Source organism: Sus scrofa, chromosome X (assembly GCF_000003025.6).
Source record: "Sus scrofa isolate TJ Tabasco breed Duroc chromosome X, Sscrofa11.1, whole genome shotgun sequence".
In the NCBI taxonomy this organism is placed as follows: Eukaryota; Metazoa; Chordata; class Mammalia; order Artiodactyla; family Suidae; genus Sus; species Sus scrofa.
In genome coordinates, this window is record NC_010461.5 from 46,408,711 (window position 1) to 46,421,561 (window position 12,851).

The window sequence follows — 12,851 nt, forward strand, 5'->3', positions numbered from 1 at the left end:
TAAGAGAAAAAGAAACGAAATTTCCCCAATTATCTACAAGGTTGACTTATTCTGGAAGTTTAATGACTTCAAACAAGTTTTCTTTTTGCTCTTAGGTTTCCAAAATATTTGAGATTATAATTGTCAAAAATTCTAGATGCCAAAACACATCAAAAAAACAAAATGAAAAGGAAATGAACAGGTTTGTAAAATGAATACACTCAATATGTACACAATTCAGTAAGAAAGTAATGTTCCAACGTCAAATACAAAATAAACAGCACTAGCAAACAACTGATGTAAGGCCAAAAAATGTGGAAATATATGTATTAAAGCATGCAAATTAGAACAGGGAAGTACCTTTTCTCCGTTAATTAACAAAAATTGTAAAGATAATCTGCAATGCTGGAGAGGATGTGGAAAGACAGCACTTCTCATACTTATTAGTATAACGCTGAATAAAAAAGGGCAGGAAAACTGCCCATGCGATTATTTTTTAAAGACTGTAACAAATACAGCAAAAAAATCAATAGCGATACCTGTGGGTGATACTCACCAGGTAGTTACAGTTTTTAAAAGACCAAGTAGCCTTTATTTAGAAAATCAAGTAGTTAATTATGTGCCAGATACTCTGGCTAAGCAAAATGCCTCACATCAATGAAGGAGAAATTATCAACCCCATTTTACAGCTATGGAAACCAGGCAAGTTAATAAAATGCAAAGGAAGTGAGTTAATAAACTTTTAGACACCAAAATCTAGTAAGATTCAAACCCGTGTCTAATTCCAAAGCTTGCGCTTCTTGAACTACAGCACATAGGGTCTATAGGAATGTCATAACAATGCAATACTTTCTTAATCTCAGAATGCACCATAAGCTAGCCAACAGAATATTAGGAGCTGGGATTTCTACACAGGATCAACAGATATGGCCACTTGATACACAAATTAATAAGGTTAAGCTTAACTGTATGATTAAGAATCAGCAATAAAGAGAGCTGAAACACTGGCCTCACAAGAAATTTACTAAGAAAGGTGTTACTGCTTTAATTTTCTAAAAAAATTGAGAAAGACTCTGCAACTACAGACAGAATCTGAACCCATGTCTGCTCTTCCTACTACAACATACTGCCTTTCAATGCAGAGGAACAGCAGCCAGACATAATGCTACAAACTGTTTAGTGCTCATTACCCATCGATCACTAGCTTATTCACGTTTTTAAAGAAGAGAAATTCAAAAGAAAATTCAACTGTTTCAAGACAAATTGCTGTTCTGATGATATATTTGGAAGATCAGTATGAGTGAATGGCTACAAAGATTTTTTTCTGAAATGAAAAAAATAGGCAAACTTTGGATACTTACGGCCTCAGTAGGTGTCTTTTTCAGTTTAGTCCTGTCTACTTTCATGTTTTCGATTTTCTGTTTTATGATCTGAAAAGAAAATCCCCCAAAAGTGAGAACTTAAAAAGTACAATCTTAATCTCTACATGCCTGTACACAGACAATACAGAATAAAGAGGATACAAATTCTTAAAGTAAAATTGGAGTTAATGATGCAGGCCAACTCAGAGGCACAGCTATGAAGTTGGGGAGGGGGTATAGAATCTCTCCAGATAAAACTGGCCCACATTCATGTTACATAAGCCTGTAACCAATTTAAGCCAAAATGAAAATGCTCCCCCACTCCCAAACTTCTCAAACTCATACTTGAAAATAGGAGTGAAATGTTTTTAACACACCTTGGGATGGAAAAATTCACTATATTCTTTAGTTTTCTGGAAAACTTAGCAATTCCACTTTCTGGGAATTTATCCAAAGAAAATCATAAGGATGTTTACAAATATTTGAACATAAGAATCCATACTGCATGACCATGTACAATAGTGAAGAAACAAAAAGGATCAAACATCCAAAGTAAGACTGGTTTAAAATAGAACATTATACAACCATTAAAAACACTGCACACAATTATATAATAAAAAAGATGTTCATGGTGAAATAAAAAGGTTACAAGACAGAATGAATAGCATAAACCCATGTCTAATGAAAACAGCTTAGAAGGGGTATGCATCAAAAATGTTAGCTCTAACTAAAATGACTATATATTATTATTTTACCTGTGTTTTTCCTATATCTTCTACTGTTTTAACCAATAAAAATATACTGTGTCATAAGAACAAAGGAAACAAAATACTTTCATTTTTTTTAAATTAGCAAATGAAGTATAAGACTCCCACTAGAAATGTCCTGAGTACAGAACACAATCATTTTACTAAGGTCCTCTACGATGCTCTGGCCAAGGCACAGGGAGAAATAAAGCTCCCCCCATTAGCAACTAGGACATATGCAGAGGTAGAGGTGATCTGCAGAGCTCTTTACTTCTAATAATGTATTTGTTATACAGCAGTCACTAGAGGTCAATGTTTCTACTCCAAGAAGGCTGGCATACTATACAGCTGACCAAGCACAAATATAAATTTAGGCAGCTTTTGGTCTAGATCTAGTCCAACATACTCGGTATTTTAGAAATAACATGCATTTGCCCATATGGCTAGCATCCACTCAATCAATGAGCATTCAGAAAGAGTCTGTGCAAAATCCAGAATACATTCTAAAATGTTGCTGTAGGGATCACTCCTAAAGAAAAAAAAAAGATGTTTTCCTTCTAACATTCACATTTAGGGTATGATTCTAGATTACTTAAAAAAAATTTACCTCAGCACCTAACAGAAAATAAGCAAAATGCCTTCGGCCAACAACTTCCAAATGAGGCCAACAGGACTCTAGCAACAATCTGATTCATGTAGTGGAAGCTATAAGTGAGCTATTTGTACACATAGTCGGGTTTGCTTTTTCTCACAAAACCTCACACCCATTACTTGGGGCAAGTGGCTGTCACATCATTGTGGCTGTCATCAGTTGTGGGAGGCTATAAGACTTCCTCTGCTGCAGGAAGCAGAAATCAGCCCCAACTCAGTACAACCCAAATCACTGAATGCTCTCCCTCCAAAATTAGGAACAATTCTTAGGAGATCTGGTCCCACCACTTTTATTCAACATAGTGTTCTAGTCACTGAAATAAGGTAAGAAGAGAAAGTAACATACACAGATCAGAAAGGAAGAAATAAAACTGTCCCTATTTATAGATAACAAAGGATTATCTAAGTGTAAAGTCCCAAGGACTCTACAAAAAAATCCTCCCAGAACAAGTGATCTCAGCAAAGGTGTAGGATACAAGATAAACATACACAAAATCATATTTCTGTATACCAGCAATGGACACATGGACTCCAAATTGAAAAAGTACAACACTGTTCACAATTGCTCAAAAAAATCTGTAATACACAGCTGTAAATCCAAAAGTATATAAGGACTTGTATGCTAAAAACAACGAAATGTTGATTTGGAAATCAAACACCTAAAAATACTAAGGGATATACTATATTCAGGGACTAAGAATATTCAACATAGTAAAGGCAAAGGAACTACAACAGGTAAAACAATTTTGAAAAAGAAGAGGGAGGGAATCACTCCTATCCAATTTTAAGACCTCCCCCCCGACTCCTACAGTAGTCAAAACTATACATGTAGTAACAGAGGAGGTACAGACACATATACCAATGGACCAGAATACAGAACCAATAAATAGATCCACACAAATATGCCCAAATGATTGACAAAGGTGAAAAAAGAGTCAATCAAAGGACAGTTTTATCAACAAGTGGTGCCAGATCAAGTAGACATTTACAAGTAAAAAGATGAACTTTGTTCTCAGTCTCACTTTATATAAAAATTAACTCAAAATGCATCATGTGGTAAAGATGTACAGAAAAGGGAATTCCCATGCACTGTCAGTGGGAATGTAAACTGGTGTAGCAACTACAGAAAAACAGAATGAAGGTTCCTCAAAAAATTAAAAATATGATCTAGCAATTTCACTTCTGGGTATTCATCTATAGGGAATGAAAAAGCTAACTTGAAAAGGTATATGCACTCCACGTTTACTGCAGCATTATTTACAACAGCTAAGACATGGAAGCAAACTAAGTGTTCACTGATGGATTAATAAAGAAAATGTGGTGTGTATTTACTAAATATATAAAATGTGTATTATTCAATCTTACAAAAGAGAAGGAAATCTTGTCACTTGTGATAACATGAATGGACCCTGAGAGCACTATGCTAAGTGAAATAAGCCAGAGAAAAGACAAATTCTGTATGATCTCACTTATATGTGGAATCTCAAACAAACAAAAACACTAAACCCCAAAATACAGAACTTATAGGTACAGGAAATAGACTGCAGAGGCAGGGGTTGGGGGTGAAATGTGTGAGGGTAGTCAAAAGGCACAAACATTCGTTTATAACACGAAGAGTCACGTGGATGTAATATGCAGTATGATGACTACAGTTAATATATTAGTATAGTTATACTGTGTTGTATATTCGAAAGTTGCTAAGAGTAGATCTTAAAAGGTATCACAAAAAAATTTTAACTATGTGTAGTGACTTATTGTACTCATTTCACAATAAATACAAATATGGAATCATTATGTTGTACACCTGAAACTAATATAATGTTATATGTCAATTACATCTCAAAAAATATCATGGACTTAAACGTAAAACTATAAAATCGACCAGGAGAAAATATTTGCAAACTATATATACTATCTAGAATATATAAAGAACTCTCTACCAAAACCAAAGATAACACCAAAACAGAAAACTATCAGCCAATATCTTTGATGAATATAGATGCAAAAATTCTCAACAAAATCTTAGCCAACCGAATCCAACAACATAACAAAAAAATCATACACCATGACCAGGTTGGGTTCATCCCAGGTTCACAAGGACGGTTCAACATATGCAAATCAATCAACGTCATACACCAAATTAACAAAAGAAAAGTCAAAAATCATATGATCATCTCAATAGATGCAGAAAAAACTTTTGACAAAGTCCAACATCCATTCATGATCAAGACCCTCGCCAAAGTGGGTATAGAGGGAACATTCCTGAACATAATCAAAGCCATTTATGATAAACCCACAGCAGGAGTTCCCGTTGTGGTGCAGTGGTTAACGAATCCGACTAGGAACCATGAGGTTGCGGGTTCAATCCATGCCCTTGCTCAGTGGGTTAACGATCCGGCGTTGCCGTGAGCTGTGGTGTAGGTTGCAGACGCGGCTCAGATCCCGCGTTGCTGTGGCTCTGGCGTAGGACGGTGGCTATGGCTCCGATTCGACCCCTAGCCTGGGAACCTCCATATGCCGCAGGGGCGGCCCAAGAAATAGCAAAAAGACAAGAAAAAAAAAAAAAAACCCACAGCAAATATAATACTCAATGGGGAAAAACGGAAAGCCTTCTCACTCAAATCTGGAACAAGACAGGGATGCCCACTCTCACCACTGCTCTTCAACATAGTTTTGGAAGTCCTAGCCACAGCAATTAGACAAACAAAAGAAATAAAAGGCATCCATATAGGAAGAGAAGAGATAAAACCATCACTGTATGCAGATGACATGATACTATACATAGAAAACCCTAAGGACTCAACCCCAAAACTCCTTGAACTGATTAATAAATTCAGCAAAGTAGCAGGATATAAGATTAACATTCAGAAGTCAGTCGCATTTCTGTATACCAGCAATGAAACATTAGAAAAGGAATACAAAAATACGATACCTTTTAAAATTGTACCTCACAAAATCAAATACCTCGGAAAACACCTGACCAAGGAGGTAAAGGACCTATATGCCGAGAACTATAAAACTTTCATCAAAGAAATCAAAGAAGATGTAAAGAAATGGAAAGATATTCCATGTTCCTGGATTGGGAAAATCAATATTGTGAAAATGGCCATCCTACCCAAAGCAATCTACAGATTCAATGCAATCCCTATCAAATTACCCATGACATTTTTCACAGAACTAGAACAAACAATCCAAACATTTATATGGAACAACAAAAGACCCAGAATTGCCAAAGCAATCCTGAGAAACAAAAACCAAGCAGGAGGCATAACTCTCCCAGACTTCAAGAAATACTACAAAGCCACAGTCATCAAAACAGGGTGGTACTGGTATCAAAACAGACAGACAGACCAATGGAACAGAAGAGAGAACCCAGAAATAAACCCTGACACCTATGGTCAATTAATCTTTGACAAGGGAGGCAAGAACATAAAATGGGAAAAGGAAAGTCTATTCAGCAAGCATTGCTGGGAAACCTGGACAGCTGCATGCAAAGGAGTGAAATTAGAACACACCCTCACACCATGCACAAAAACAAACTCAAAATGGCTGAAAGACCTAAATATAAGGCAGGACACCATCAAACTCCTAGAAGAAAACATAGGCAAAACACTCTCTGACATCAACATCATGAATATTTTCTCAGGTCAGTCTCCCAAAGCAATAGAAATGAGAGCAAAAATAAACCCATGGGACCTCATCAAACTGAAAAGCTTTTGCACAGCAAAGGAAACCAACAAGAAAACAAAAAGACAACTTACAGAATGGGAGAAAATAGTTTCAAATGATGCAACGGACAAGGGCTTAAACTCCAGAATATATAAGCAACTTATACAACTCAACAGCAAAAAAGCCAATCACCCAATGGAAAAATTGGCAAAAGACCTGAATAGACATTTCTCCAAGGAAGATATACAGATGGCCAGCAAACACATGAAAAAATGCTCAACATCCCTGATGATTAGAGAAATGCAAATCAAAACTACCATGAGATATCACCTCACACCAGTCAGAATGGCCATCATTAATAAGTCCACAAATAACAAGTGCTGGAGGGGGTGTGGAGAAAAGGGAACCCTCCTGCACTGCTGGTGGGAATGTCAACTGGTACAGCCACTATGGAGAACAGTTTGGAGATACCTTAGAAATGTATACATAGAACTTCCATATGACCCCACAATCCCACTCTTGGGCATCTATCCGGACAAAACTCTACTTAAAAGAGACACGTGCACCCGCATGTTCATTGCAGCACTATTCACAATAGCCAGGACATGGAAACAACCCAAATGTCCATCGACAGATGATTGGATTCGGAAGATGTGGTATATATACACAATGGAATACTACTCAGCCATAACAAAGAATGACATAATGCCACCTGCAGCAACATGGATGGAACTAGAGACTCTTATACTGAGCAAAATGAGACAGAAAGACAAAGACAAATACCGTATGATATCACTTATAATTGGAATCTACCATACAGCACACAAGAACATCTCCACAGAAAAGAAAATCATGGACTTGGAGAATAGACTTGTGGCTGCCTGATGGGAGAGGGAGGGAGTGGGAGGGATCGGGAGTTTGGGGTTATCAGATACAACTTAGAATAGATTTACAAGGAGATCCTGCTGAGTAGCATTGAGAACTATGTCTAGATATTCATATTGCAACAGAACAAAGGGTGGGGAAAAATGTATACATGTAAGGATAACTTGATCCCCATGCTGTACAGTGGGAAAAAAAATAAAATAAAAAAAATAAAGACCTCTCAAAACCCAACAATAAAAAAGCCAAAAACAAACAAACAAAAAAACAAACAAGAGCACCAACTTGTGCCAATAACTCACAATGGTTTTACTGGTTTAAAAAATGTAGATGAAGTCACTGGCAAATCTTTACACAAAAAAGTGTGTATCTCACTTTAACTAAACCTTATTTTGACTTATGATTTTGTACCAGTCAAGGGACTGGGTTAAGAACAATAGGCTTAGGCTAACTAAAGCAAAAAAGTGATTTACTTACTGGAAGGATAACTGATAAGATAGCTCATGCAATCAACAGGAAGGCGAGATCCACATTCAGAAAATAGGAGTAACCAAGGAAGCTAAGCAGGCTGCAACTACAGCCAACAACCTCCCATAGACACAGCTTAGTTGGGGGTGCCTCTGCTAACACTAGACTCTGGGTGCCTGAAAGCTACTGATTGTGGCAGTATGACTTCTAAATGGGTCTCAGGTTATCTGCATCAGTGGCTCTAGATGCAAAGTCCCAAGTGTGAGTATCTAACTGGTCAAGCTAAGCTCCCATGCCTATGCTTGACAGGGTTCTGGGAGAACAAGTGCATCTGGTTTTTTCAATTGCCACAGTTTCCAAACTATTCATAAACAGATTCAGATGACAGGAACCCAATTTTTAACCAAGCCAAAAGAGATGAACAAAGGAGCATATGTCCCCATGTTGGTTAATACTGCACTTAACATGAGTTAAGTTTCTATAACTGCAAGAAACACCTACAGTTTTAAAAAAGATAGATATCACTGCCTTAGAGACATCAATTAGGAAAATTCAAAGTTAAGCATTTTGGAGCACCTTGCTCCACCAGGGCCATGCTCCAATAATTTGGAAAATGTTATAAATTTCTCTTCTTTTAGGACAGTCGCATGGCTCACTGACATTACTAACAGCTCCAAGAAATCCTGGGTAAAGGAAACTTATCAGGACACAGAACCAGTTTTTTTCAGGTGGCATCTACTGCAAGTCCAATTTAAGTATCACAAAGAATATACTTTTGAGACATGCTGCCTGGGGGCTTCATATAATCCTCACCACTCAAACCAAGTTTTGTCCTCATTTACAGATAGAAAACTGAAGCTCAGAGAAAATTACCTTGCCTAGTTAATGTTGGCCCCAAGATCTAAATCCAGGTCTTTCTGACACCCAAGTCCATGCTTAAGTAACATGCTGTTCACTTTATTTACTAGTTTTATTACAACAATAAATGCTTGCAGATGAAAATACAAATTTGTGAGATTCCTCTACATTGTTGGATCCTATTATCCAAAAAAAAAAAATACTGTAAGAAAAGCTGAGATACTGTCAATCTCTCTAATGATGGAAGACTAACTAGGGAATGAGTTCTACCTAATGCTTAGAAGTTAAATAAGTGAAAATTCCATTACATACATTAAAAAGCCTCTAACAAAAAGAAGTTAATTCCAGGAGTTCTGTTGTGGCACTCAACAGTGGGTTAAGGATCTAGCATCACTGCAGCGGCCCAAGTTGCTGCTGTGGTGCGGGTTTGATCCCTGGCCCGGGAACTTCCACACACCACAGGTGTGGCCAAAAAAGCAATGAAGTTAATTCTAAACAAATGCCTGGAAATGGCCTACTGCCTTTGTTAGGTCATACCAGAACTCCGTGTACCAAGCTATCTCTACATGTCGTAATCACCTCCAGTTGATCAAATTTAGAATGACTTTCAACACTGAAATCAGCTTAAGGGCAGAGGACAACTGTAGTTCCCAAATCTGGGTCAACATCAGGTGAATGTACTGGTAGATTGGCCTTACTTTTCAAAGTATGGTCAAAGGATCAGCAGCACTGACATCACCTGAGAGTTATAAAAAATGCCAAATCTCAGGCCCCACCCAGACCTAAGAATCAATCTGTATTTTAATAAGATCCTCAGGTGACTCATATATTGAAGTTTGAGAAAGCAACAGATCATAATACAGGCTTCAAATCAGGAAACCCAGGTTAGAATCCCTCATATATCACTTACTGTATGAGCATGGACAAATCAGCATATGGTGCACTTCTGTTTCCTCAACTGTGAAACTTATCTCTCCACTTCCATACTCACGTTCATCCAATCCACTCTCCAGAGAGCAGCAAAAGTAATCTTCTTAAAACATAAATCAGCTCATGTTACTTCCTTCCTTAAAACCTTTCAACAGTTTCCCTAGAATTATTTCCAAACTCTAACCATGACCCAGAGGGCCCTGGCATGATTTGGCTCCTGGAACTCTCTTCAATCTTCCTGCACAACCACATCAGTCTTTCTGTTTAGTTTCTGGAGTACTCTAAATTCTTTCTGAACTCTAGACTGTTTAGGGTGCCATTCCTATCGGAATGCTTCTGTTCCACACTCCCATTCCTCCCACAGCTAGTTCTATTTGAGGAACTGACTTAAAACCCAAAGTGGCTTCCCAAGGCAACCTACCTAAAACTAGTCTAGTTGTTATTTTTCTGTGATAGTACCCCTGGCTTTATTTCTTGCATTGCAAATATCAATTAATATAACTGGTTTGACTTTCTACAGTTGTTAAGGTCTCAGTATCTAGCACAGCATCTTCCACATAGTATGTGTGCAAATATTTGTAGAACTGAGTTCAGGAAAGAAGTATGCACTGAGAATAAAATCTGCGATTGTCAGCATATAGACAGTACTTGAAGCCATGGGTCTGGAAATGATCACTTACAGAGAATAAAGGAAAGAGACCCAAAACTTGACTTATTTGATCTAACATTAAAGGCAAGGCTAAAGAGGAGAATCCAGCAAAGGAGAGGCTGGTAAGGTAGAAGTAAAACTAGTTCACTGTGTTATCATGAAAGACAAAAGACAGTGAGACTGATCAATTGGGTCAAATGTCAAAATGAGGTATGTCCAGAAAAATGTCCATTGAAATTGGGACTAGAGATAATTCAATAAGCATTAGTTTCAGTGGGGTGGTTGGAAAGGAAGCCAGACGGGAATGAATCAAGAAATCAATAGAGGGTGAGGCAATATAGATGGCATGTGTAGAACACTCTTTTGAAAAGGCTGACTATAAGTGCAAGCAGAGAATTATAGGGTCTCATTAAAAGGTAAGGGAGGGGAAGAGGAGATAATGGAAAGAAAATCCCTAAGAAAATTGAAGGTAAGGGACTGTTTAGCTTCTTACTATTTCATCTTCACATAATGAACAGTCAGATGGATTTTGACCTGCAGAAATAGTACTAACCAGAATTAGAACAATCCTCTTCCTAAGCTCTTAAAACTTGATTGAGTGTCCCTCCCTATGTGCTCACACTGTACCCTGTACCTATGACATCTTGATTATTAATGAGAAAATGTCTGCCACAGGGTGAAGAAGCAAACAAAACAAAACAAAACAACCCCAAACAAAAACCCTGGGAAAGGATGAAATATACAGCATTATCATTATCGGTAGTTGCCTCTAGGTGGCAAGATAACACATAGTTTTATTTATGCTTCATGCTTTTCAGAGCTATAATCACACATTCATCTATAATGAGAACTTTTTCTTTTATACAGTTTTTAAGGTAGAAAACAGTAGTCCCTGAGCCAAAGGGCATGCATCAAATTAAGAACAATACTGTCGGAGTTCCCATCGTGCTCAGTGGTTAACGAATCTGACTAGGAACCATGAGGTTGCTGGTTCGATCCCTGCCCTTGCTCAGTGGGCTAAAGATCTGGCGTTGCCGTGAGCTGTGGTGCAGGTTGCAGACGCGGCTCGGATCCTGCATTGCTGTGGCTCTGGCATAGGCCGGCGGCTACAGCTCCGATTTGGCCCCTAGCCTGGGAACCTCCATATGCTGCGGGAGTGGCTCTAGAAATGGCAAAAAGACAGGAAAAAAAAAAAGAACAATACTGTCTAAACAAATGCCTTGGATTGGCTGCTGTCTGCTCTTGAAGTTTCTTTCCTATACCTTATGCTGTTTAAATCTTGAAGTATGGCACACAGCAAGCATTCAACATTTATTGGTTTATTATTGGTAGATTAAGAAAGGCTGCACACATATACGGGAGTGTGAATGAATCAAAGCCAGCCTAAAATTCCCACTGAAATCATGGAAAAGCATTATGGGGGTTTTTAAGCAATGCTTTAGAGAACACTAAACTCCAATGTCCTACAAATACAAAGCATAATACTTGATTATATTTGCCTTTTGTCTCTCTGCAGTTTCTCAAAGTAAATTCAGGTGAAAAACGCCCAGACCATGCATCCATCATGTCAGGCAACAGCAAGGTGAATCTTGAAACCCAGCCTACTATTCACCATTTGCTTAGAGGCAGAAACATCACCATTAACTGATTTCTTAAAGGGGATACCACTTGATTATGAGGCCTTTCCATCCAGCTATTATTTACATTAATACCAATCAAACAAATATTCTAAGAACCACTTACCATCATAATAGCAACAAATAACATTTACTGACCAACTAGAATGCATTCCCTCTAATACTTTTAACATGGAGGTGAAGATCATCCCTGGTTTTCTGAGGACAAGAGTAGCCACATACCAAGCAAGTGGTAGAACCTAGATTCAAACTAAATTTGCTCCACGACTCCACAGTACACAAAATGTCTATATGCACAGTCCACCCTGCTACCTCCTGCTATGGACACTGATATCCTTATCCTCGGCTACATAAAACATGGCCCTGAGGATTGCTGACCTAGATTTTACTGGACACTGATGATAAGACGTAATAATAAAGCAACTGAGGAATAACCTTTACTCGTCAAGCCAAATTTGAAAATAGTCTACTGAAATACCTTGACAGGGTCTCTCCTTCGAAATCTGAAAACACTATACCTCAGATCTAAGTTTTTAGGCTCGCTCTTGGTGCTTTTCTCTACCGCAGTATACTCATAATAAGGGAAGAGATACAGAGGAGGAGGAGGAATGTGAAACCTCCAACACTGACTGACTATGGAGGTAAGAATGGTGTTTGAGACCATGCCTCCTACACATCTACCCTATAGATCTGGGGAGCTGTAGAACCAGGAATTATCCTTCTGGTCATTACTCCCAATTACTTAGAGTGAGATACACTGGCAACAAAAGAATTAAGGCAAAAAAATATGCCTCACTGAAGTTGTAAATCAGTTTTGCCAATAGAGAGGAAATGGCAGCATGCCAAGAAGCCCTTCCTAGCATTCCCAAAGAAAAAAAAAATAAAAACAGTAATGCCTGCATGAAAGTTATGCTTATTAAAGAGGAGAGGAAGAGACTCCTTGCCTATACATTTTTGGTGCTCTGGAATAATCTTAGTCTACCCTTTAAGGATGGTTTCTCAGAGTTCCTGTTGTGGCTCA

General features: G+C 38.0%; 1 protein-coding gene across 16 annotated transcripts in view; it reads right to left on the reverse strand.

The window, feature by feature from the left end:
- Window positions 1–12,851, reverse strand: part of HUWE1 (HECT, UBA and WWE domain containing 1, E3 ubiquitin protein ligase) — a 162,358-nt gene that overhangs the window by 126,753 nt on the left and 22,754 nt on the right. For all 16 annotated transcript variants that reach the window (XM_013986152.2, XM_005673652.3, XM_021080182.1 and 13 more), the window contains one exon: window positions 1,341–1,409. In XM_013986152.2, coding sequence (XP_013841606.1) covers window positions 1,341–1,385 — 45 coding nt within the window. In that variant the 5' untranslated portion in view covers window positions 1,386–1,409. The remainder of the gene's footprint in view (window positions 1–1,340; window positions 1,410–12,851) is intronic.